The sequence below is a fragment of the Poecile atricapillus genome, chromosome 3 (genome assembly GCF_030490865.1).
Source record: "Poecile atricapillus isolate bPoeAtr1 chromosome 3, bPoeAtr1.hap1, whole genome shotgun sequence".
Taxonomy (NCBI): Eukaryota; Metazoa; Chordata; class Aves; order Passeriformes; family Paridae; genus Poecile; species Poecile atricapillus.
Window position 1 is genome coordinate 498,875 of NC_081251.1, and position 24,773 is coordinate 523,647.

Here is a 24,773-nt window from a genome sequence, read left to right on the forward strand (position 1 = left end):
CGGGACAGCGGGGATAGCCAGCCCCGGAACAGCGGGGATAGCGGACAGGACACGGGACAGTGGGGACAGGAGACGGGGCAGCCCGCCCCGGGACACCGGGGACAGGACACCGGGACAGGGCAGGGGACAGCGGGACAGGCGGCACCGGGACAGGGGGAACAGCGGACAGGCGGCACCGGGACAGGGGGACGGGACACGGGACACCGGGACAGGACACAGGACAGCGGCCAGCCCGCCCCGGCCCCCGGGACAGCCGGCACTGCCCGGCCGTGCTCCGGCGGCAGCAGGAAGCGGCACACGGGATCGCGCTGCTCCTTTATTGGTACAAAAGGCGGGGAGGCGGCGCTGAGGACACGGCCGGGCCCCGGGACAGCGCGGGCAGGCCCCCCACCCCCGAAACCTCCTGCTGCCGCGGGGCGAGCGGGGCAAGGCTGCCGCTGCCCTTTGAAAAAAGAACCTGAGCAACAAGGGCAGCACCGGGAACACCTCACTGCTCCCTGGTCACCGGCACCGCGCACCAGGGATGGGACAGCACCGGGAAGGCAGCTCGATGCCAACCCCCCATCTCCTGGGACCAGGGATCGAGTGTGGAGTAGCGGGAACAGGGTGGATCCATGAGGTCCAGTCCCTGATGTTGGAGGGTCCCACTGGAGCTGGGGGCTGCCCACAATAAATACAAATAAATACGGATTGCAGGCACAGAGCGCACCTGGACTGGAGCCCGTCTCTCTCTTCCCCTGGGCAGAAGGTGAGCACCCCCTCAGGCACAGCCACAGGGAGGCCACCACCCCCTTCGGAGGCACGGCTGGCCCAGGCCCAAAGGCAGGGCTCTGGGAGCAAGGAATGTCCCTAAATGTCCCCTCTCCATGGTCCACAGGAGAGGCCATCCCTCTCTTCTCCTCCCTGGGGAGGATTGGTCCTTTGGGGGAGAGGGAGAGCAGCAGCAGGGGCTTGTGGTGCAGGTCCGGAGAGCCGGGGGCTGGCAGGTGGGCACAGCTGGCAGCTCAGGGCCTCTCCTGGGGGCAGGGATGGGGGCCAGCCCTGCAGCCAGCCTGCTCCATGGTCCTGTGGCCAGCCAGTTCAGCAGTCCATGCTGTCGCTCTCACACCAGGCTGAGGGGCCATCGGTGCCAAAGTATCTGTCTCCAAAGTTACCTGGCAGAGAAAGGGACAAAGTGAAGGGACAGCAGCAGCAGCTCCACCAGAGTCCCCTCGGTGTGGCTGCGAGGCTATCCATTCCTAGGGCTGCTGGCCTCAGCCACGAGGTACAGCACAGCCTGGTCCCCCTCACCGATGCCCGGGATGATGTGGAACTCTTCGTTGACCCGCTTGTCCACAGCGGTGGTGATGATGTGGACACGGGGAAAGGCGTATGCCACGGAGTGCACCCCCATCTCCGCCATCAGCAGCGACAGCAGGAAGATCCTGTCCTCCTGCACATCGTGGTCCTGTGGCACACGGAGATGTGAGAGCCCAGCTGGGAGCAGAGATCTCACGCCCCAGCCCCCCTGCCCGGCCCCTCACCAGCAGCACGCGCACAGCCATCATGGCCGCGGCCCCCGTGGACACGGTGCTGTCCATCAGGATGACGTAGTCCTCGCTGATCTCCTTGGGCAGGCGCAGGTAGTGGAGCTGGGGAGGGAAGGAGGGCGGTTGGTGACGTGCCAGGGGTGCATGGCTGTGTGCCAGGCTGCAGCCCGACTCACCTCAGGCTCCCCCGTGTCCAGGTTGGTCTGGATGAGGATCTTGCCCAGGCGGATGTCCTTGCAGACAGCGGTCAGGGCCTGCTCCATGGTCTCGCCTGCTCGCAGGATGGACACGCCGGTGATCTGGGAAAGGGGCAGGGACACGTGCTGGGTGCTCCCAGTGCATGCTGACCCCAGGAGCTGTGCTCTCACGGGGAGCAGGGATCGTGTCTCACCCGCTGCCTGTGGAACCGTTTCCCCTCGTACATCGTGCCCTGGGGCGTCTCCACAGTGACCGACTGCAGAAAGGGGAGCACAGGGAGTGTGGGGGGAGCAGACCCCACGTGAGTGGGGGCACCCAGAAGGGAAGATGGGCATGGGGCTGTGGCTACACCCGAGAGTGGTCACTCACCTTCAGTGGCAGGAAGGACAAGGCATGTTCGATCAGCAGCCGCATCAGGCGCTTGGAGTAGAAGATAAATTCGTCCCTGGTCGTGTCCTTGTTCCTGGGAGGGATGACACATGTGAGATGAGAACACCCTGCCATCTCCTGCAGACCACACTTGGGGCTCCAGAGGCCAACCAACATGGACAGCAGTCCCAGTCTGTGGGAACCAGAGCATTCTTGGAGTGACACAGTCAGTGATCACCTGCACTGTGGGGCTCACTGAGACCTCAGCTTTTGTCTTAGACAGGACCACAGAGGCAAGAGAGTGGCTTAGTTACCCTGGGAGGGAGATGCAACACCAGTTACAGACACCAGAGAGAGCTGGGAGAGAATGGGGAGTACGAACAGGTCAGGCAGGACTATCAGTCCTGGGGCAGCACAAAATCAGGAGCAGTGGGTGAGTGTTGGGGAGCCTGGGAGGTTACAGGAGCAGAGCCAGGATGGACTAGGACCCCACTGTGGAAGGGGATATAGTGCACCATGGCTGAGCATGCTGGGTGACAGAAAAAAGTTGTTGAACATGTCCTCAGCTCTCCCCACTACACACCAAGCCAGAGATAAAGCACTGCCAAGAACCAGGTGACTCTGAAATACCCCTCGTGCCCTTTTCACAGCTCTGACGTACTGAAGGCAGCAAGATGTAAAACAAACACAAACCAGAACAAAGCTGCCATGGGGCCACAATTCCCAGGAAACCTCTCTCCTCCCCCAGGAGGGGTAAAGCCAGCCCTGCATGCAGGGCACTAACCCCACAGCAGAGGGAAAGTGGATGGATTTTCCTACTGAGAGCACCCTGGCCACCAGCCTCGTGGGGAACATGAGGACAAAGTCCCACAGACACCTACCCATTCCCAGATGGAAGAGGTGGAGCTAGCAACACTCCTGAAGAGGCAGAAGGATATGGAATATTTTTACTCTGTATTTTAAGACCATCTGCCATTTCTTACACCTCACTGGATGACAGACAGCCCCACCGAGGCACTCAGAGGAGGATGAACAGTCACTGCTGTCCCTGTGTGTTCCTGCAGCCATTCCAGGGTTGCTCACAGCTGAGCACCTGCAGTGACCATGGCATACGGGCATTCCCAAATCCCTGGGCAGAGAGAGCACCCCCAGGGGAGGCAGAAGATCAGTTCTGGTCTGAAAGGAGCAGGCACCCTGCCTACAGCTCCCAGAGTGAGCTGCCAGCGTGCACTCACAGGTGGGTGGCACCCACCCATCCACCCACAGCAGCTTGGGAGCAGCCCAAGGCCAGCAGCCTCCCTGTCTCCATGGCAGCCTGTCCTGTCCCAGGCAGCTGTCCCCACTGAGACCCACACCGGCTGTTCTGGCCCCTGGCTGGCTGGGATGGACCCCACTGCAGAGGGCAGCTCCTCTGGGGATGGGGAAGCACCCCAGGCCCCAGTGCAGAGGCACAACCATGAAGCTTCTCCATGACCAGGGCACAAGCAGGGCAGGGGGAAGGGCTGTGCCAGGGAGGGCAGCCCAGACACGTTTGGCAGGAGCAGGTTACCAGGATCCATCAGTGCCACTGTCCCACCTCCTCAGCTGGCAGAGCACTGCCAAAGGGCCATGGCTGTCCCCATCGCCCCACAGCATCACTGCTTGGGTGAAGCTGAGGAAACACACAGCTCCTATCCATAGAGGAGGCAAGAGGAACCTCAGCACACTGCAGCACATGTTGGGAGCCTGCAGCTGGGCATGCAGCACCACAGCTGGCGCTCCTGACAACCTCAGCCTCCCCTAGCACGCTCAGGAGACAACAGGGGACCAGGAGGATGGTCCTGGGCCCTGACCATGGCATCAGCTCTGTGCATGAACTGGACTGGCTGCAGGTGCGAGCCAGCTGGTACAGCAAGGCTCCAGGAAATCTGGGAATGAATGGGTTACAGAATCCCAGAACAGTTTGTGTTGGGAGGGACCTTAGAAGTCATCTTGTCCCACTGCCCTGCCATGGGCAGCAGCACCTTCTATTAGGCCAGGTCTCCCCAAACCCTGTCCAGCCTGACCTTGGGGCAGCCAGCTATCCTGGACAGCTTGTGGCAGAGCCTCACCACCCTCGACCGAGGAACTTCTCAGTATCTCAGTGGGATACCATTCCTCCTCATCCTGACACTGCATCCTTCATACCCCATCTATTCGTAGCCTCATGACTCAAACTGTGCAGCTATTCCACTGTGAGACTTGTTTTTGGTTTCTGTCTCTCCACAACAGCAGGAAATTGCTCTAGAAAGTGCTTCCCCTGCATGCCAGCCTGGATTTGCCAGGACGATGCTCATCTGCTGCCACCAACACCTTCCCAGCAGACAGATGGGTGGAGCCTCTGGTGTGGAACAACAGGGAATGGTGCTGGCTGACATGCCAGGATTGACCATCTGCATCCTAGAGAGCAGCACTGGGAAAGACCAGACAGGAAAAGGAGGGAGAAGAATCCTGGCTCATAGCTCTGCAGTGATGCAGGTGCTGGGCTGGACACTTCAAGGCTTGGAAAGGCTGTGCTGGTGGGAGCAGCAGCGCTCCAGGAGCACTGCAGCAGCTGGAACCTGGTGCAGTAAAAGGTTCCCTGCCAATGTCAGGGGCTGAACTAGGCAGCCTCTAAGGGTCCCTCTGACCCAAACCACTGTATGATTTAATTAACAGAGACAGGAGACAGATCTGCCAAGATGCAGTAACTTTGCACATGGAGGTGCAGGAAATGTGGCTTAAGGTGTGTTTGATTCTCACCACCCAGAGCTCTCTGGGAGCCCAACAGAAGGGCAGCAGGCAAAGGCAGCACCTTAGGAGAAGAGGGTCACAGGTGGTGACCAGCAACAGCCCTGTGCCATGCCCAAGTGACACAGAAGCCAATGAGTGCTGCCAAGTCTCAGCAGAAGCACAGGCTCCCTAACACAGACACCCAGCAGAGCTCCTCAGCTCAAAGGTTTGGGAAAGGCACTGGCCCAGAAGGATTTCAGGGGTGGCTGACAGGCTGCGTTGATGTTCCTCAGAAATATGGCATTTCTTATACACCATCTGCAATGGGCTAAGCTGCCTCCCCACTACCCCTGGCCCTGCTCCCACGTGGCATCAGCACAGTCACGTGAGGCCAATGGTGCCAAAGCCCTGCAGCTCCAGGCAAAGCCCAACCCAGGGCAGCCTAGCACAGCCCTGAGCCTCAGCAGATTAAGGTCATCAGGCACTTGTGGTACAAAGGTGGAGCCACAGCCCAGGGGAGGGACACGAGGCACAGGGCCCTGCCTGGCACACCTGAGGTGCCACAGCTTACACCACAGGTTCTACAGCCTGTCTTGGAGCTGTGCTTCCACAGGAGGAAGGAGTGAGGAGAAGGAACCGAGGTGCCCAGCCTGCATGTGGTCATGAGTATCAGAAGATCATGAAATATTTGAGCTAGAAAAGCCCTTTGAGATCAAATCCAGTTGCTTCCTCAGCACTGCCAAGGCCACCGCTAGCCCACACCCCAAGTGCCACACCCATGTGGTTTCTAAATTCCACCAGGAATGGGGCCTCCACCACTACCTGGCGCAGCTGTGCCAATGCTGGACAACCCTTTCCACGAAGAAACTGCTCCCAATATCCAACCTAAATCTCTGGAGCAGCCTGAGGCAGTTTCCTCTTGTCCTGTCCCTTTTTCCATGGGAGCAGAGCCCAACCCCTCCTGGCTGCATCCACCTGTCAGGAAGCTATAGAGAACATAGAGCTATATGAGCCTCCTTTTCTCCAGGCTGAGCCCCTTTCCCAGCTCCCTCAGCCTCTCCTGGGGCTCCAGCCCCTTCCCAGCTCCGTTCCCTGCCCTGGACACGCTCCAGGCCCTCCAGGGCTCTCCTGTCAAGAGGGGCCCAGAGCTGCCCCCAGCACTGGAGGTGCCCCAGCAGTGCCCAGCTGGGAGAGCCCAAGTGCCACTGGCCTCTTGCCCATCTGGGCTCATGCTGAGCCACTGCTGACCAACACCCCCAGGGCCTTTCTAGTTTTTCAGCCCCTCTGTCCCAGCCTGGAGTGCTTCACGGGGTTGTTGTGACCCAAGAGCAGGACCTGGTACCTGGTCTTGCTGACCCTCACGCTGCTGATCCCACATCCACCCAGCCTGTCCCAATCCCTCTGCAGAGCCTTCCTGCTCTCCAGTGGATCCACATCCCACACAGCCTGGTATCATCTGCAACCTCACTGAAAGTGCTCTCAGTCCTCTCCAGGTCTCGCACAAGGACATTACACTTCCCAAACCAAGCCAGGTGCCAAAGCAAGCACAGCACGAGCAGGCACAGGAGGACCTGACTGAGCTCAACATCCCCGCCCTGCTGTGGAGAAACACAGGGGGCTGGAGGTTCTGCAGCCACAGAAACAAGGAACCTCTCAGCAGCCCCAAAGGCCTCAGCCCTTGACCCTCCACTAAATGATGCTACTGTCAACTGGAAAAAAGGAGCATCAGAGGGGAATGAAAAGACCAAGAGCAGTGGAATCATAGAAGCAGCTGCCCAGGTCCCTTCTCTAAGCTAGCTCTAAACCTGAGTGTCCTGGGAGAGGGGCAAAAGGTACCCTGCTCCATGCCACCAGCTGTTCCACCTGTGCTCCAGTGAGGAAAGAGACAACCAGTCCCCTCCCAATGTAGGAAAAGCCTGCCTTTGGCTCAGGAATCACCCAAAGCAGATGTGCAGAGATCTGGTCACCAGAGAAGTGCCCATGGGGCCAGCTCCACTCAGCTATTCTGCTCCAGGCCAACACCCACGACTGAGATCCCAGGGGCAGAGGGGAAAAACTCACCCCAGGCCTTGTGGTGTGACCCCACCAACCAGCCTAGAGAAGGGCTCTGGGGGCAGGGATGTACCTGATGATGGTGTGCATGCCCCGCACCTGCGGCGTGCTCTCCAGGACGCTCAGCGTCTTCGGCAGCGGCTGTCCTTGGTGGGCAGAGGCCAGGGCTGCCCTGCAGGAGGAAGGGGATCAGAGCTGTGCAGCAAATGCACAGCCACAGCACTGGGCCCTTAGAGGGACATGACCCTGCCAAAGGAAGGCTCCAGAACTCCCCTGAAAAGTCAGCATCGTGCTTGGCCTTCCCGCCTGGATCCTGAAGAATGCCCCAAGTCTGATACCAGGCACGAGATCCCAGAGCCAGACTACCCAAAAAGACTGGGGCAAACCTCCTGGACCACACATACTGCAGCCTCTGCAGCACCAGCCTTGGCAAGCACCAGGACTAGCAGCTCTGCAGGGCAGGACATTGCCATGCACCCTGGGACCAGGCTGTGCACCATGTGAGGGACAAGGGCTGTCCTGCTCAAATGGGACATGAACTGCCAGGAACAGGGACCATGCAGGGCACTTCTCCTGCAGAAGTGAACAGCCCAGGGTAACTCAGCAGTCAGGACAGGAGCCCTGCTTCAGAAAGGGACAGGACCAGGGCAGGGAGCTGGCCACCTCCATCAGCCGCAGTGTGGGATGTGTCACACAGAGCCCACAGCTGCAGCCAGAGAGACCCCAAGGAGCTGGCAACAGCCATTGCAGCCCTGGCTCAGGCACCTCAGCAAAGCTCTACCAGCAGGGACAGGAAGGCAGCAAGACTTGGAATGCAGTGGCTGCCAGCAGCCCCCCCAAAGGCAGAACTGGCTCCTCTGCAGTGGTGGGTCCCACGTACCTGACTGTAATCTCCCGCTGGATGGTGGAGAGGTCATCGGCGCAGCACGAGGGAACAGGAAGGACACCCTGTCAGTCACTCACAGGCCAGCACAGCCATCACAACAGCCCAGGGGGCTCCCCACCCTCCTCCCCAGTGCCCACTTCAGAGATCTGCTCCCCCAGGCACCATGCCAGGGCCTTTTGAGAAGGGAGAGATGATGTCAAGACCCCCCCCAGGTGCTCCAGGAGCACAGGTCTGCGTGCAGACACATCCTGCCCTCTGCATGCATGCAGGACCCTTCTCTTCCTCAGCCCTGGCTCACCTTCTCCAGCTGGCTGTGCACGTGCTGCACAATGAGGTCCAGCGCCACGAAGTTTTCCCCACCTGCGAGTGGAGCAGAAGAGCCAGGTGGGGCGGACGCTGACCTACCCCTGCCCCAGATCACCCACTCCCAATGCCAGGGTCAGCTCTGGCCTCACCCCTGGGCACCACGATGTCAGCAACCTGCACGGTGGGCTCGATGTACTGCTCGAAGGCCGGCTTCACAAACTTGTTGTACTGCTTGATGACCCCCGCAACATCGCGCCCACGCTCCATGATGTCGCGCTGCAGCCGCCGCACCAGACGGATGTCGGAGTCCGTGTCCACAAACACTTTCATGTCCAGAAGCTGGAAAACTGGGAGGGGTGAGCACCCCCTATGCAGCTCTCATCGTACCTGTGTTATTCCCCTCTACCACCCAGCAGTGCCACCCAGCATCACCTCCCCTGAGGCCTCTGACACGCAGTGTTCTGCCAGCAAGTGGGGTGGCCTTTCCCTCCACAGCCCCCTCTGCTGCAGTGGGCCAGTGCCTGTGCTGCTGCAGGCACACATCCCCTCCCAGGCCAGCAGCCACCTGAGGCAGCGATACCTTGAGCAGCTCCTTGTTGGCGAAGGCCAGGATCCCTTCGAACACGATGACATTGGCCCCATACACTGTTTTCTGCAGGCAAACAGAAGCTGGGTTTGTCCTGCTTCTCTCACATGCCATGGCAGCACCAACACTGACACAGACAGGGCACTGATCTCCCCGGGTTTCCACCACTGTGTTGGGGCCCCCCATAGATGTCCTGCTGCACCCGCTGTCTTGGAGCCCTAGTTCATCCCTATGCATGATGCTCCAGCCCAGGACAGACCCTGAACCTTGCTCCAGAACCCAAGCCTCTGCTCAATGCCATCTGCCCCAGCACCCCTCCACACTGAGCCCCTCCCTCATGTCTGTGCTGGCCTGTTTGCAGATCCACCCCCAGTCTCCCCAGAATGACAATCCCAAGCCACCCCATCCCTTTAGCCTTCTAGGCCCTGCAGCACCAGAGGTGTTCCCCCCCCCGGGACTCTGCCACCCTGGCCCAGGGTGGCCCCTGTGGCACCCACCCACTCGCGGCGCCGGCTGTGAGTGGTGAAGTCGTACACCGGCACCTTCACGCTCTTGCCCTTCTTGAGCTTGCGCAGGACGCTGACGAGCAGCTCAAAGTCAAAGGCATCGGGGTGGTCGAAGTTGTAGTCGCTGCGGGCTGCCAGCGCCTGCTGCCCCTCGTCCAGCACCTGCAGGCGGCACGGGCAGTGCTCAGCTCGGTGCCGGATGCCCGGGGCACCAGCACCACTCAGCACCGCGCCGGATCCTGGCATCCGCAGGCACCAGCACGGCCCAGTGTCGCACCGGGTCCCTGGACCCACGAGCATCAGCACCACTCAGCAGCCCGCTGGAACCGCGACCATCGGCAGCGCTCAGCGCCGTGCCGGACCCCCGGGCCCCCCGTCCCGCACCTTGTAGAAGGAGTCCATGGAGAGCAGCACGACCCAGGGCACGTCCAGCGCCTCGATGATCCGCGTCGCCACCGTGGTCTTGCCTGAGGCGCTGCCGCCGCACAGGCCTGCGGGGAGCGGCGGGGGCACCGCCCCGGCCCCGGATCCGTCACGGCCCCGGATCCGGCTCCAGCCCGGTCCCAGCCCCTCCTCGGACGTCGCTCGGGGCCCGGTTCCACGATTTCCGACTGCGGCCCGACCCTGGCCCCGGTCTGGCCTCCATCCCCTCCCCGGCCCAGTCTCGGCTCCATCTCCTTTCTGCTCCGGCTCCATCCCCTCCCCGGCCCCGTTCCGCCACTCACCGATGACAAAGGCCTCATCTACGGGCGCGCCGGTCTCGCTGTACCAGGGCGGCCGCCCGGCCGTGTAGATAGTCCGTTTGCTGGTGCGCAGCAGCGGCGGCTCCGGCTTGCACTGGCTGGCGGTGCGCCGCCGCGGGGCCGGGGCGGGCGCCAGCGGCAACCGGCTGAGCAGAGAGCCCAGCGGGCCGGGGCCGGAGCTGTGGCCGCGCTCCGGCCCCGTCGTGCCCCGCCGCTCCTCCGCACCCGCCGCCGCCATCGCCGCGCGTGGCCGCGGGGGCTGCCGGGACAGGCGGTGCCGCACAGGGCCCGGGGAACAGGCCCCGCCCCGCCCCGTCAGGCCCCGCCCCGCCCCGTCAGGCCCCGCCCCTGCCCCATCAGGCCCCGCCCCCGCCCCATCAGGCCCCGCCCCACCCCGTCAGGCCCCGCCCCCGCCCCGTCAGGCCCCGCCCCGCCCCGAACAGGCCCCGCCCCCGCCCCTGGTCCGGCCCCGCCCCGGCCCCGCCCCGGCAGCCCCGAGCGCTGGGCTCACCTGCAGACGCCTCCCCAGAGGTGTCACAGCCAGGGATCCCCGGGGCTCTGCAGCTCCCTCAGCCTCACCCCGGCAGAGCCGCTCCAGCCCTGCAGCATCACAGGGTGCTCGGCGGGCTCTCCCCAGCCTGTCCTGTCCCGCGTGTCCTGGGGAGCCAGCGCTCCAGCCCCAGGGGTGTCCAGGACGCGCCAAGGGTGCATTGTTGGTTCATGGTCAACTCGGTGTCTCCCAGGACCCCCGGAGCCTTTTCTGCGGAGCTGCTTCCCAGCCGGGTGCCCGGTGCCCGTCCTGAGGTTGTCCCCTCCAGAGCAGGGCCCTGCACTGCCCCGTGCTGACCCTCCCCAAGCTCCTGCCCCCTGTCTCTGCAGCCCATCTTGAATCCCTCCGCACTACGGAGCAGCACCACCCACCTATCCCCGGTCGGTTGTCATCTGTCACCGTGCTGAGGGTGCTCTGTCTGCCCTCCAGGTCCCTAAAGGAGGCGGGACTGGACTCAGTACTAACCCCGAGGTTACACTGGTCTTTACCAGACGGTGAATACCCTGCTCCGGGCTCGGCCACGCAGCCCCAGTTCAATGCAGCCCCTCCCGGCTCATCCAGCCCGTGCTCCCAACACTTCTCGCTGAGGATCCCAAGCGGAACAGTGTGAAAAGCCTTCCTGTAACCTGGGCAGACACTGTGCCCCGCACGCCCGTCGTGCACCGGGCTCGGCATTTCACCGCCGAGGGTGATTGGAATGGTCAGGCACAATCCCCGTCGGTGACACCGTGCCGGGTTCTCCTCAGCTCCTTTCCTGTCCTTCCTGTGCACAGACGGCTTCCAGGATCAATTGTGTCATCACCTGCCCAGGGACAAGAGGTGAGGCTGAGCCCTGTCCCCGAAGAGCTTCTCCTGTGGCAGAGCGCCCCTTACGCACAGCTCCCATGTATTTGCCTGGAGATCCATCGGACCGCAACACCCTCGCAGCCCCTCTCCAGCCCCTCTCCAGCCCCTCTCCAGCCCTTCTCCAGCTCCTCTCCAGCTCCTCTCCAGCCCCTCTCCAGCTCCTCTCCAGCCCCTCTCCAGCCCCTCTCCAGCCCCTCTCCAGCCCCTCTCCAGCCCCTCTCCAGCTCCTCTCCAGCCCCTCTCCAGCTCCTCTCCAGCCCCTCTCCAGCCCCTCTCCAGCCCCTCTCCAGCCCCTCTCCAGCCCCTCTCCAGCCCCTCTCCATCCCCCGCACGCCGCCGGGGCCGCCCCCGTTCGAGCGCGGACCCGCGGGCGGGACCACCCCGCCACCCGCGCTGGGGGCGGAGTCACGGCAGGGGCGGGGCTCGGCGGTGCCGGTGCCCGCGGTGCCGCTCGCTCCCGGGATGGAGCCCCCGACCGGCACCGAGAGCGCCCGCCTGGTCAGCCCGCGGAACGGCCGCTCCGACGGCAGCCTGCGCCTCAAGAGGTACCGCCGGCACCGGCACCCATCGCCTTGGCATCCCATCACCCTGGCACCCATCGCCCCGGCATCCCATCACCCCGGCACCCATCGCCCCGGCATCCCATCACCCTGGCACCCATCACCCCGGCACCCCCACCACCGCCGGCACAACTCCATCACCGGCGCCTGCGGCGCCGACGGCACTTCCATCACCGGCACTCCCATCTCTGGCATCCCCATTGCCCCGGCACCTCCGACACTCCAGTCACCACCGGCACTTCCATCACCACCGGCACACCATCGTCCCGACAGCCCCGTTACCGGCACTAGCACCTCCACAATCGGCACCCCCGTTATCCTGGCTCCGGCACCCCGTCACTTCCCAGGGCTCCCGGCAATTCCTCGCACCACCACCTCCATTATCCCCCGCATCTGCAACCCTCGGTCCTCCCGCACCCGCACTGCCGGCACCTCCATCACCCCCATCGCCCCCAGCTCCCTCGGCACCCGCAAGCCCCCGGCACGTCCCGCGCTGCCCGGCTCGCACCCCCCCACCCCCGACACCGGCACTCCCGGCACGTCCCTCCCCGCCCGCGCCCACGCCTTCATCCATCCGACACGGACATGGGCACCTCCGCAGTCCCCGCGCCAGCCCTGACCATCCGCCACTTGCACCGTCACCCCCGCCACCGGCACGTTCACCCCGCCACCGGCACCTCCGCTCAAGCGGAACCGGCCCCACCGTGCGGCAGCCTCGCTCCCCCCCTCGGGTGTCCGTCCCGCATCTATCGGCGCCCAAACGCCGCCCACGCACACCGGTACCATCCATCCGTCACTCGCCCACACCGGCACGGTCCATCCATTAGCCCCCGTCCCTGTGAGCTGTCCGTCCCCGCTCCCGCACTGCTGCCCCACGCACCAGGACCTCGGCCCCCGCCGCCCCTTCCCCTCGCCTCACGTCCCGCAGCCCGGCCGCAGGCACAGCACCTCGCTCCCAACTGCACCTCCCCGCGGGTACCCGCACCGCTCCAGTCTCCGGTTCCGGCGGGACCCCCGCGCCACCGCCTCCTGCTGCTGCCGCCGGTGCCGCGGCTGCTTGTCCCGCTGGGGACCGACTGCCCGGCTGCACCGACTGCCCGGCTGCACCGACTGCCCGGTTGCACCGGCTGCCCGGCTGCGTAACACCGGGCGGTAGCAGGACCCCCGGGGGTTCCGGGCAGGGAGCACCTGCCCGGTGCTGCCGGCCGTGACCCCCGCCCCTAGTCTCTTCACAGGCTCTCCAGACCCTTGGGCACTGGCGGCCCCCCCAGATCCCCGCTGCCGCTGCAGCCCCCCAACCCCCAGCCCTGGGCAGGGCAGGCTCCAGGCCCGTCAGCAGCTGAGCATCGCCTGTGCTGTCTGCTGCCTCTTCATGGTCGGGGAGGTGATAGGTAACAGCGGCCGGGCCAGGGTGGGGGGCTGCCAGCAGGGCACAGGCTGCCAGCTGCTCTGTGCCCACAGGTGGGTACCTGGCACACAGCCTGGCCGTCATGACCGATGCAGCCCACCTGCTGACAGACGTGGGCAGCATGTCCGTCAGCCTCTTCTCCCTCTGGGTCTCCAACCGCCCACCCACCAAAACCATGACCTTTGGTTGGCACCGCTCGGGTGAGCTGAGGGGCACGGCCCTGCGGGGCTCCAGGGGACCCCCATGGCCGGGTTGGGTGCTGATGGGTGTCATCCCACAGAGACACTGGGTGCACTGGCCTCTGTTCTCTCTATCTGGGTTGTGACCGCAGCCCTTGTCTACCTGGCGGCCGCCCGCATCATCAGCAATGACTACGAGATCGAGGCACGAGCCATGCTGGCCACATCCGCCTGTGCCGTCGGCGTCAATCTGGTGTATGTCCCGCCTGGGGCTGTGCACCCGTGGTCCCTGTGCACCGTCAGCCTGGGTCCTGCCCCACCTGTGTCCCTGGAACCCCAACTGTGTCCCCAGGTCACTTTGTGTCCCTGTGCACCAGTCTTGTGCCCCCAGCTGCTGCCTTTCCCCCCCCCCCACTTCCCTGTCTTCCTTGTGCCCAGGGCTTCCAGTCCATGTGCCTCCAGCCCCACACCCCACATTCCCTGGTCCCCCAAGCAGCACCCCACAAGCCCTGTCATGAGCCCCAGGACCAAACCCCTGCCCTGCTCCTGCTGCACCTCCAGCCCCACTCGTCCCACTGTCCCAAGACCCAGGTGTGACTGCCTGTGTCCCCTTTGCTCAAGCAAGGGCCAGCAGGGCTCCTGTGCCCTGTCAGTGGCACTGAGCCAGCCCTGCTCTTCCCAGCATGGCCTACATCCTGCACCAGTCCCCTGCTGGCCACGGCCATGGCACAGGGGCCTACGAGCAGCTGGAGAGCTCTGCAGCCTGCCAGCCCAGCCACAGCCCCCTGCCTGGCAGCACCAGCGTGCGGGCAGCCTTCGTCCATGTGGTGGGGGATCTGCTGCAGAGCGTCAGTGTCCTCGTGGCTGCCACCATCATCTACTTCAAGGTGCCCAGGCTGGACTGCCCCAATGCTGCCTGTGGGAACAGCTCTGGCAGTCCCATGCAGGGTGCCACATCAGCTCTGCCCCCAGCCTCACAGACACCCTGCTCTCTGCAGCCCCAGTGTAAGATCGCAGACCCCATTAGCACCCTCTTCTTCTCTGTCTTCGTCCTTGGCTCCACCATCACGATCCTCAGAGATGTCTTCAGGGTCCTCATGGAGGGTGAGTAGTGAGTGAGAGGGGTGTAAGACCACAGGTGCAGGATGGGCACAGGAGCTCCTGGAGCTGTGTCTGCCACAGCCCATGAGGCAGCTCACCTCTTGTGTCCTTCCCTTGCCACACCTGAATCCCCCCAGTCCCTTCTCTCCACCCCAGCTGGGTGCATTGGCCCCAAGGTGAGGCCTGTCTCACCCCAAAGCCACCGTGCTCAGCCTGGTTCCCCTGGGGAAGCCCCCAGCCCCAGCGGCTTCCACTGGGAGCCCTCACCCAGGTGGGGGCTGTGGCTGGGGGCCAAGGGTGGCCCCTGTGAGCAGGTGCTGCTGGCAGGGACACCGCGGGGCCTCGAGTTTGATGCGGTGAAGGAGGTGCTGCTGGGGACCAGCGGGGTGCGGGGTGTCCATGAGCTCCATCTCTGGGCGCTGACGCTGAGCCACCCCGCGGTGTCGGTGCACGTGGCTGTGGGTGAGTGACCTGCCCAGGGCATGGCCGGGGGATCCCAGGGGCCACGCCAGGAACGAGCCCCTGCCCTGCTGCTCCTAGATGCCAGCGCTGATGCCGAGATGGTGCTGCAGGAGGTCACTGCCCGACTCCAGAGCAGGTTTGGCTTTGCCTTGTGCACGGTACAGGTGGAGCAGCACCACGAGGAGACAGCAGGCTGTCCCCACTGCCAGGACCCCCGAGCCTGAGACCCCCACCCACGCTGCTACATTGGGCCAGACGTGGCCCTGGCCCCAGCTCCTTGCGCTAGAGCAGGGCAGTGCTTGAGATCCCATCTTCCCCTCTACCCCACACCACTGCTGCAGAGTCCTGGGGTGGGACAGCGACTCCAGTGTGGTGTCCTGGGGGACGGACACATGGCCTGGCCTGCAGAACACAGGGGCTCCCTGGGATCTTCCACTCCCTGATGTGCCACAGCTCCTGAGGAGGCGGAATCCTGCCCCACCACCCGGTCCCCAGGGGGCCTGTCTGTCCTGGCAGAAGGGGACATCCCCCATGGGGGACCTCAGACCTGGCCTTGGCCCCAGCCCCGCACACTGCTGCCTGAGCTCCATCTGAATCCTGCTGTTCCCGATCCATTCCCTCTGCTGAGTCGTGCCTGTGCCCCTGGTGTCCACCTGTCCATCTGTGCCAGCAGCAGTGCCAGCACTGCCAATAAATGTGTTGGAGCAGCAGCAGCAGCGCAACAGAGTGGCGTGGGGAGGGAAAGGGGGGAGCTGGGGGTCTGCCCCAGTGCCAGTACCACCACATCCATACAAAACCACCACGTTTATTCTGCACAGCTGAACACAAGCTCAATGTGAGCGACTCCACAGCTCCCGGCCCCCTCCCCGCCCTTTGGCACACAGCAGGGACGGAGGCGAGCACAAGCACAGCTCCACGCTGGTGAAGGGTCCACAGGGTCAGACCCACAGCTCAGCCCTGGGACATGTGCAGGTCCCACAACCCCTGCCCAGCTCAGACCAAACACTGTAGACAGACCCTTCCAGGCCCAGAGGATGAGGACAAGCATCCAGAGCATCCCAGAGAACGTCTGGGAGCAGCTGTCCCTCCTGCAGCAGACACCCATAGGGAAAGCAGCACTGAGGGGGCCAACAGCCCCATGCCAGCACAGCTGGCCCCAGCCCTGCCCAGGGTGAGCACATGGCAGCAGCATGAGGGACTGACAGCCCTACTCTGCTGGCAGCAGGGAGTGCTCAGGGGGGCCAGGGCTGCTGGCTGTGTCCCCATAGAGGACGCTGAAGCGGGCCTGGCACTCTGGGAGCAGCTGGTGGCCCACGCCAGAGGCCAGCCCGAGCAGGCAGTGTGCCCGCACAATGCCCGCCTGCCCACCCGACACCAGCCATCCCTGCGAGTCCAGGTTGGGGCTGAAGCGCACCTGTGGGAAGAGAGCAGTTCCTAAGGGAGGGGTTGGGGTGCTGGGACTCTGGGCCCCAGAGCAGAGCATCTGTGTGCAGGGCTGGGGCTCAGCCTGGCCCACTCACCTTGTGGAGGGCCTCCAGCTGCAGGCGGTCAAGGCTCAGTTCTGCCTTCAGCTCCTGCTTGTGCATGCGGCGCATGGGCTCCCGGCTTGGGAAGTTCTGGAAGCTGCGCTGGAAAGTGGTGGCACCACCTTGGGCTGCAGGCCTGAGGCAGGAGCATCGCCTGCACCGTGATCTCAGCCCTGCCTGAGGTAAGGGGCTGCCCCAATGCCCCAGCAGCACCTCCTGGCTCTGCCAACCCCACTGCCCAGCCACAGCCCCACCAGCCCTGCCCACAGGCCGGACCCCGGCTGCCCCCCGTCCTCTCCTACCAGGTCTGTGTCCTGGAATCGGATGTAGCTCCTGGCCACCATCTCACTGTAGCGATGGGTCCTGGGCAGTGCCTGCTCGGCGCACTCAGGCCCATCAGGGCTGCACGGCAGCAGGTCAGCTTTGTACACCGGCTGTGGGTGAGAGGGGGCTCAGGGGAGGGTGGACAGAGATCCTGCTGCTTCTCTGCAGACAGGGACCACCAGCACACTTTTCCTATGGTCCCCCTGCCCCCGCCAGCCCTGTGTGGCTGGGCTGGGCCACCCGAGCGCAATGGTCTCTTACAAATCTGCGGTCTGAGGAGCGCTTGACGTTGAGGGGGTTGACAGCCAGGTCAGGCAGCACCGCTGCCACCAGCTCACCGGTGATGTCACCTGCAGCTACTGTGTTCAGCCAGTCCGAGCCAGAGATGCTCTGCAGGGACAGAGGGCTGGAGGGCACAGGGTTCCCACCATCCCCGCAAGCCCTGAGCCCCAGCTGGGGCTGACCTGGCCACTGGGACAGAATGGCCCTGCACTGGCCCTTACCCACACAGTGCCCTTGCGAGGGGCCACAAAATAGGCCTTGAAGCCCAGGTACCCGGCGTCGATGTAGTGGATCCCACAGACCCCATACCTGTGGAGGGAATGAGGCATGGGATGCCTGACTGCTGTCACCAGGAATTGGAGAGCCAGGCACAGCCCACCTCCCCACAGAACTGCCCCAGGGTGAGTGGGCTGTTCTTGCTCTAGCAGCATTTCACAGAGTCAAGAGGACTCAAGGCAGCTCCCAGAGGCCAAGAACTCGCCGAGACCCTAAACCTCTTTAGCAGCACACCCGTTGCCCAGTTCAGGGATAGGCCATCCCCTGGCCCACCCTGCCTCTGCCTCAGAGCGGCACAGCAGAGGGGATGTCAGGCTGTGCTGCTGCGGTGTGACCCAAAACAAGCAGGGCTCCCCTTGCCTTGGCACAGCTGGACAGTCCCAGGGAGGGGGAAACCAGGGGGGGCCCCTGGGAAGTTTGACCAGACCCTGGCAGCAGGACTGGCCCCAGCACTCACGAGGCATAGCAGTTGTCCTGGGCCACAGTGACGCCGTTGTAGGGCAGCAGCCAGGCCACCTCAGTGCTCAGGAACCGCTTGATGCTGTTGATGGGCTCATACAGCCGACGCAGGTCCCAGAACTTGATCTTGCGATCGCTGCCTACCGTGACCAGGAAGTTGCTGAGAAGCAGGAGAAAGGCAGCACTGAGAGGCCAGCACGGAGCTGTGACCTGCCCCACCACGGGGCACTGGTGGCCCCAGTCCTGCAGTGGCTCAACCGCCCTCCCCTGGAAAGCCCAACCCAACCCCTCTGGTGCTGCAGGGGGCCAAGTACCATTGGCACCACGGCCTCCCAAGCCCTTCTTGACAAAGGAGGAAGCTCCTCTCCTGGCAGCATCTGTACCTGCTCCTGCCCTCACCTGTCAGCCTTGCACCACTCAATGCTCCGGACTGCGTGGTCATGGGCTAGAAAGCACCGGAAAGGGTAGAGCTTGAGGGAGGCATCAGGCTGGTGCACGCACTGCAGCAGGGATTTGGTGAGCAGGTTCCACACCGCCACAGTGCCTGTGGAAAGACTTGTACCCATGAGGTACTGCCAATGGCACGGGTGCTTTGGTGGGGGACCAGCAGTGGCACAAGCAGGGCTGTGGGAGCTGTGGATCACTGCAAGCCCAGCAGAAAATTCCATCCAGGCAAGTTCAACAGATGTGGGTAAGCCCAGAGCCACAGACAGGGACAACCAGCGACCAGCCTGGAGGTACGTCAGAGTGACAATAGCCAGCCCAGAGAAGCCTTCCTCTGACCCAGGGCTGGGCAGAGGTGCCAGCACCAGTTGAGGCTGAGCACGAGGCTCCAGTGCTCTGCCAGGGTGAGGGCTGCTCCCCGAGTGCTGCCGCAGCGCACAGGAGACTCACCGTCATAAAACCCTGCTGCAAGGTGATGGTGGGGCTTGGAAGGCATCCAGGAGAGACTGAAGCACTGTCCACACTCAGCTGCATTACCTGCCTCGATGGAGCCCACCTGAAGCGTGGCGATGCACTGCACCTGGGGGACAAGGGAGAGCCCTGGGTCACAGCCCTGCAGCGGTGCCATCCGTGCCCCAGGAGTGGGATGCCTGGGGTGGGAGCACGACACTGCTCTGCCCCTCCAACACTCTGCAGGCGCCTCAGCTCCCCAGGCTCTGCCACCTGCACTGGCTGGGGGGCTCGCCGAGTGCCGGCCCTGACAGGGATCACCATGGTGGGGAACACTGACCTTGCAGATAAGGTGCTTGTGGAGGGACCCATCTAGAAGAGAGCAGAAGGGGGTCAGGGCAGGCATTGGCTGTCCCGGGAGCTCCCTGCCTGGAGCCTGGACTGCAGCTCTTCATGGCCCTGGCCAGGGCTCCCAGTCCCTGTCCTGTCATTCCCCCAGAGCAGCGTTCCCAGCACAGCAGGAACTGGAGCACATGGAGGTACAAACTGGTGGCAGCAGGACCCCCAGGAGCCAGGCCTGCCTGTGTGTCGGAAGAAGCAGCCCCTGAAATGTGCCACAGGCAGAGATGATGTGCTCCTGCCCCACCATGGCCAGCACCAAAGTTGAGGTGATGCAGTGACACACAGGAGCCAGACCTGACTTTGACCACCCCAGGAAGGCAGAGAGCAGCTGTGCAGGACATCTGCTCCATGGCTGACAGGACTGGAGCAGCCAGGCACCACTCCTGGGAAGGGAGACAGAGACCCTACACCAAACAGCTCAGGGCGGGATACCTACAGGACCACCATTCACCAGCTCTGTCTACCAGAGAATCCCCCCCACCAGCAACACCTCACACGAGGGCTGTGGGGACCCCATCCCACATCCCTCAGATGTGGGGTCCCTAACCCCCATGTGGGGCTGTCCTGCACAGTCAGCACCAGACTGGCACGTCACAGCCTGGAGCATGGGTGGAGGTACGGAGGAGCTGTGCATCTTCCCCGGCACAGCTGTGACAGCTGGGACGCAGGATGGAGACCAGCCCCAGCTCTGCCAGGCAGGAACACAGGGATGTGGGTCCCCAGTGCCAGCCAGCACAGCCACGCCAGTTTGGGAGCTCCCAGCAGGGCCTGTCACCACAGCCTGGCACTGATCCTGGGGCTGGAAACCAGCGCTCCAGCCCCGCGTTGTGCCGGGCTCCAGTCACAGCAGGAGCTGGCTGGGCCCCCCTCACAAGGTGCCAGGGGGGGCTGCAGCAGGGCCCAGCCCCCTGCAGCCAGCGCAGGCACAGCCAGCACGCCGGGGACACTGTCAGCTGTGTCTGGGCACAGGGAGCCCATTTCCACCCTCAGCACACAAGTGCTGGCTGTCGGCCACGGCTGAGCGCCCGCCGCCAGCACGCGCTGGCCATCAATCCCGCTCAGCTCCGGCACAGTCATTACAGGCACCATTAGTCTGAGCCAGCCCTGCGCTCCTGTCTAACGCATGGCTTGGCTGAAAGAGGCAGCTCTGGCAGCAGGGAGATGGGGAATGGCTGGGGACACGCTTTGTGGCTGTGCCCTGCTGTGACCAGCGATGCTGCTGAGAGCCCCCTCCCAGAGCCCAGCTTTTGGGGCTGCCTGGGAGCCACATCCCAGCCAGGCTGCTGCAGTGTCCCTGAGACAGAACCAAAGCAGCACATTACACATGGCCCCCACTCACACAGGCTGCAGGTAAGGCTGGAGCTCTTCACTGGAATTCCACAATGGAATAGTGGAAGCTGTCGGAAGCAAGGCTTTGGCACTGGGGCTTGGATCTCTGGGCACAAGAGTACTCAAAGCAGGCCTCCAACACCAAAAAGCAGCCTTGGATCCCACACTATACCTGTGACAGATGCCAGGCTGGGGGCATCTTGGGGATGGTGGGTGGGCTCACTTCCCCACCACCCAGCTCCCAGGCTGAGGCACAGTCCTGCTGGCAGCTCCCCAGCACAGCAGGCTCCTATGGACACAGCTCAGCCTGGGGTTTGCAGTCCCACCCTGGCACAGGGGGAGGAGGGCCAGGATGCCCCTGTTCGGCAGTGTGGCTCTTCCTACCTTTTACCTGGGTTGTCTTGGCGTGGTGCAGGGCCCCAGGGTGTGGCAGGGCATACACCACCACCCTGCCATCTGAGAAGGCAGCTGCCAGCAGGCCCAGCCGGCTCATCTGTGGGTGCTGGGGATGGACACATGAGCTCAGACATGGGTCACCTCTCAGGACCCTTGGGGAGCCCAAGGGCAGCCCTTGAGCAGCACTCACCGTCCGGGCTGCAGTGGGTGGCTCCCAGGCACCACTGGGGCAGAACTTCATGTCCCACACACAGCCGTAGTCGGCGGCGATGGCATAGGCCAGCCTGGCCTTGTTGGGGGAGCTGTGGGCATGAGTTTGGCCATGACTAACATGGTAGCTGTGCCCAGCAGCTCCAATACACACAGTGTACACCACTGGCAGAGCAGGCCACCAGCACAGCCCCCTTGGGGTTCAGGCTGTGGCTGGCGGCTCTGGGAGAGGACAAGCCTCACCACCCACGCAGCCATGGGGGGACGCAAGATCCAGGTAGCCCCCAGCCCCAGCCACTCACCCCTGCTCTGTCTGCAGCGTGCCCAGGCCCCAGAGCTGCAGGAGTGCAGGGCCTGAGTGAAGCCCAGACACGCTGTGCGTCTCCTCCATGCTCCTGTGGCAGGACACGGCCACGTACTGCGGGGCTGCAGAGCCCTCCGGGGTCGGGCACCACTCCATCGCCCACACTGGGCCGCCCACGAAGAAGGAGACATCCAGGCGCTCTGGGTGGGGCTGCAGAGAGCTGAACCTGTCGGTGGGAGAGGGATGAAGGCTCCTGCAGAGCTGGGGCAGGGGCTGGTGGGACCCCAGGGCACAGTACGGGCCGGCTGGCCAACCCATGGATGCGACCCTGGGGGTGGCCCCTGGTCCCAGACAGGCCTGGGGACACCCTGACAGCCACTGCCACGCTAGGTGGACAGCCTGACAGGCAGCAAACACCCTGCTGGGCCTGGGGACACCCCAGCACACACCTGTTTAACCTGTACAAGGCACCATCGTCCTTGATGCCCTCACGCTGAATGGAGAAGAGGGGAGACTTCTCCTCTGCTGGCAGGTACGGGGCAGCCTCGCTGTGCAGGCAGAAGTGAGAGGAGGTCTGCCCATCCTTCACCCAATCACCCCAGCACAGCCCCACGTCCCAGCACCATCCCAGCCTCCACATGGCCTGACAGGCCACGCTGCTCCACAGCCAAATCCAAGAGACCCCCAAAGCCCACAGCAGACACACAGAGGGGTGTGGGAGCACAGCCCTCCCCACCCCCTTGCTCACCCCAGGCACTGCTGGGACCTGCCCCACTTTTCCTTTGGCCCTGCTCCCTCCCTGCTCCCTCGGTACCTGTCAGAGAGACACGTCCACCTGTGAGCCACTGGGATCCAGTCAGGGAACTCCCACTGTGAGTGCTTCTGCTCCCGCCTGCAGTGCATGCCAGACCTCAGCCACAGCCCTGCGCCTGGCACGCCCAGCACCCCCTCCTCACCTCCCCTTCCGGCATCCTGTGGCACAGCCTCCCCTTCTGCAGCACAGTCCCTGCCCTTTGCCGCCCTCCCGACCCAACTGTGCCCCGTCCCAGCAGAATACTGACATTCCTGACAGCACGCTCTCCTTCACCCTTGTACCCAGCCAGTGACGGTACCAGCACACACCCACTGCTCCCTGTAGCCCCCCTGAGCCTCCAGCACCCCAAGCCCCCACTCACAGACTGCAGGTAAGGCTGGAGCTCTTTTCCACTGGGGCCATGATGGAATTGTGGAAGCCGTTGGGGGCGAGGCCTCGGCACTGGGGCTTGGATCTCTGGGCACAACAACAGACTCAGAGAAATCCCTGAGCCCTGGGGGATCCAACTGTCCCAAAGGGAACCACCACAGGCCCTGAGAACAGAGCTCTCCCCAGCCACTGCCAACAGGGCTAAAGACATACAGTGCCACTACAGGAACTTCCAGGAGGCCAGGACTCCTTCAGTTCCTGCCTCCACCTGCCCCATGTGCCACCCCTGTCCCAGCTGTCCTGCCCTGCCAGCAGGGACACTGTGGGACAGTACAGCATCTGGAGCTGCTGGTGCTGGCAAGAAGGGACCTAGGCAGAGCCCCTGTCCTCACCCCTGTGGCTGCCGTCCTCCCGCCGTGCCCTCGAGGTGCCTCCAGCTCTGGCTCCGACGCCTCACTCAACAGCGTGTCGCTGCCTTCCTCCTCCTCCTCCTCTGCCTGCAGCCCTTCCTGCGAGGGCACGAAGTCAGCATCTTGTGTGGGGTCATCGCTGTCTGTGTCCTCCTCCTTCCTCCTCCGGCCCCGGCGCTTCCTTGGGACGTGCTCTGGCTCCGGTGCCCCCTCGGCCGGCACGGGGGGCTGGCAGGTGGGGGCCAGCTCCTCCGCCAGCTCCTGCAGGTACAGCAGAGCCCTGGAACAGCAGGGCAGTGCCTGGAGGTGAGCAGCAGGGTAACACAGGGGTGGGCCAGCCCTGCCTCCCCCCTTCCAGCCCGTGGTCGGGGCAGTGGATCTGCTCCAGCTGTACCCGAGGCTCTGAGCACGCGGCCTCCCCGCACCCTGAACTCCCTGGAGCTTGCCCTGCTACCAACAATAAGCTCCTCCTGCTCTGTCAGGAACCAAGGAAATTCCTCCTGCCACGGGCAGCTGCTGCCCCCTGCCAGGGGCTCCTGGATCCAAACACATTCCCTAGAGTGGCAAAGGATTGGTCTGTGAGGAGTCAGTACATCCCACCAACATGGGACAAAGTCCTACAGGAAAGGCACTGAGACCCCTGGGGAGACAGAGATCATTGAATCACGGAATCTGGGAATGGTTCGGGTTGGAAGACGCTTTAAAGCTCATCCAGTTCCACCCCCCTGCCATGGGCAGGGACACCTTCCACTAAACCAGGGTGCTCCAAGGCCCATCCAACCCGGCCTTGAAAAATTCCAGGGATCCAGGGGCAGCCACAGCTTCTCTGGGCACCTGTGCCAGGGCCTGCCCACCCTCACAGGGGAGGATTTCTTCCCACTATCCCTCGCACTGGGAAGCCATTCCTGTGTTCTGTCCCTACAGCCCCTTGTCCAAAGGCCTTCTCCAGCTTTTTCGGTGCCCCTTTAGGCGCCATGAGAAGCTCTGAGGTCTCCCTGGAGCCTTTTCTTACCCAGGCTGAACATTTCCCACCTCTCTCAGTGTCCCTAGGCACAGGTGTCCCCGGGCCCCAGCTGCCACCACCGACTCACACTTTGGCTGCCTTCCTCTTGGGCCGCCCGCCCCGGGGGGTGTCCAGGCCGTCCTCGCTGCTCCCGAGCCGCTTTTCCACCCGGAGGGGCTCCGGCTCCCGGGACAGCTCCAGCAGCAGCACCTCGGCCTTGCCCTTCCTGCCGCGCCTCCCGGCCGCCGCCACTGCCCCGTTCGCGGAGCCCTCCCCGGGCCCCGGGGCCGCCCCGCCGGGGCTGCCTTGGGGCCGCACAGGATTTCTGGGGGATTTGGCAGCTTCTTCTCCATCCTCACAGTCCAGATCCCCCGCCGGCAGCTCCTCCCCTGCCCAAAACACCGCAGTTAACAGCGGAGCGCGGCACGGCCCCTCGGCACGGCTCGGTGTCCCGCGGCACCGCCTCGTACCGCGGGGACCGGCCCCGCCTCGCGCCGCCCGCCCCCGGTACATACGGACTGCTCGAGGTTCACCCTCCCGCTCCCCACTACGGCTCCGGTTCCGCCCGGCAGAACCCGATCGTTGTCCCGGCCGCTCCCGGAGACCCCGCTCCCGGCACGGCGGCCTGCGGGCGGTGCTCGAGGCCATCGGGGGCTCCCAGAGCTGCCGCCCCGTTACGGGCCGCGCCAGCAGGACCGAACCGGAACCGGGGATGGTGAATGATGACGGTAAAAGCAAGCGACGAGTGCGGGGTGGGGCCATGA

General features: G+C 64.0%; 3 protein-coding genes across 5 annotated transcripts; 1 reads left to right on the forward strand and 2 right to left on the reverse strand.

Moving 5' to 3' along the window:
* Positions 1-302: 302 nt before the first annotated feature.
* On the reverse strand, positions 303-10,190 carry LOC131577308 (uridine-cytidine kinase-like 1). Of its 2 annotated transcripts, XM_058835025.1 has the most exons (14): positions 9,888-10,190; positions 9,547-9,653; positions 9,154-9,324; positions 8,651-8,722; positions 8,220-8,409; positions 8,063-8,124; positions 7,759-7,775; positions 6,952-7,050; positions 2,097-2,190; positions 1,921-1,983; positions 1,706-1,828; positions 1,524-1,631; positions 1,291-1,447; positions 303-1,154 (listed from the first exon to the last, which is right to left on the reverse strand). In XM_058835025.1, exons 1-14 carry the CDS (start codon positions 10,141-10,143, stop codon positions 1,081-1,083), a joined length of 1,593 nt encoding a protein of 530 aa, XP_058691008.1. In that variant the 5' UTR covers positions 10,144-10,190; the 3' UTR covers positions 303-1,080. The 2 variants fall into 2 exon arrangements, with proteins under 2 accessions (XP_058691008.1, XP_058691009.1); XM_058835026.1 differs by lacking the exon at positions 9,547-9,653 and having other exon boundaries at positions 9,888-10,048.
* Positions 10,191-11,705: 1,515 nt separating this feature from the next.
* SLC30A3 (solute carrier family 30 member 3) lies at positions 11,706-15,275 on the forward strand. Its single transcript, XM_058834347.1, has 9 exons — positions 11,706-12,397; positions 12,463-13,000; positions 13,152-13,252; positions 13,323-13,469; positions 13,550-13,703; positions 14,131-14,335; positions 14,447-14,552; positions 14,877-15,011; positions 15,090-15,275. The coding sequence occupies exons 1-9, from the start codon at positions 11,764-11,766 to the stop codon at positions 15,233-15,235; spliced, it is 2,166 nt and encodes a 721-aa protein (XP_058690330.1). The 5' UTR covers positions 11,706-11,763; the 3' UTR covers positions 15,236-15,275.
* Positions 15,276-15,802: 527 nt separating this feature from the next.
* GTF3C2 (general transcription factor IIIC subunit 2) lies at positions 15,803-24,750 on the reverse strand. Of its 2 annotated transcripts, XM_058836132.1 has the most exons (18): positions 24,525-24,750; positions 24,098-24,398; positions 22,989-23,286; positions 22,589-22,683; positions 22,228-22,305; positions 21,863-21,961; positions 21,412-21,639; positions 21,090-21,201; positions 20,888-21,005; positions 19,113-19,144; positions 18,773-18,902; positions 18,278-18,422; positions 17,877-18,038; positions 17,365-17,452; positions 17,123-17,251; positions 16,840-16,971; positions 16,532-16,639; positions 15,803-16,425 (listed from the first exon to the last, which is right to left on the reverse strand). In XM_058836132.1, the coding sequence occupies exons 1-18, from the start codon at positions 24,655-24,657 to the stop codon at positions 16,219-16,221; spliced, it is 2,595 nt and encodes an 864-aa protein (XP_058692115.1). In that variant the 5' UTR covers positions 24,658-24,750; the 3' UTR covers positions 15,803-16,218. The 2 variants fall into 2 exon arrangements, with proteins under 2 accessions (XP_058692115.1, XP_058692116.1); XM_058836133.1 differs by lacking the exon at positions 21,863-21,961.
* Between the last annotated feature and the right edge of the window lie 23 nt (positions 24,751-24,773).

What these genes read in the sequence shown, in the direction of transcription:
- SLC30A3 (XM_058834347.1), top strand. Translation starts at nt 11,764, where the DNA reads ATGGAGCCCCCGACCGGCACCGAGAGCGCCCGCCTGGTCAGCCCGCGG. An exon ending in CATGGTCGGGGAGGTGATAG is followed by an intron (nt 13,253 to 13,322) that starts GTAACAGCGGCC and finishes CTGTGCCCACAG; the next exon opens with GTGGGTACCTGGCACACAGC. An exon ending in CCACCATCATCTACTTCAAG is followed by an intron (nt 14,336 to 14,446) that starts GTGCCCAGGCTG and finishes TGCTCTCTGCAG; the next exon opens with CCCCAGTGTAAGATCGCAGA.
- LOC131577308 (XM_058835025.1), bottom strand. Translation starts at nt 10,143, where the DNA reads ATGGCGGCGGCGGGTGCGGAGGAGCGGCGGGGCACGACGGGGCCGGAG. An exon ending in TGGACACGGGGGAGCCTGAG is followed by an intron (nt 1,632 to 1,705) that starts GTGAGTCGGGCT and finishes TTCCCTCCCCAG; the next exon opens with CTCCACTACCTGCGCCTGCC. An exon ending in TGGCTGTGCGCGTGCTGCTG is followed by an intron (nt 1,448 to 1,523) that starts GTGAGGGGCCGG and finishes CGTGTGCCACAG; the next exon opens with GACCACGATGTGCAGGAGGA.
- GTF3C2 (XM_058836132.1), bottom strand. Translation starts at nt 24,657, where the DNA reads ATGGCCTCGAGCACCGCCCGCAGGCCGCCGTGCCGGGAGCGGGGTCTC. An exon ending in CTCGCAAGGGCACTGTGTGG is followed by an intron (nt 17,252 to 17,364) that starts GTAAGGGCCAGT and finishes CTGTCCCTGCAG; the next exon opens with AGCATCTCTGGCTCGGACTG. An exon ending in AGCTGGAGGCCCTCCACAAG is followed by an intron (nt 16,426 to 16,531) that starts GTGAGTGGGCCA and finishes CTCTTCCCACAG; the next exon opens with GTGCGCTTCAGCCCCAACCT.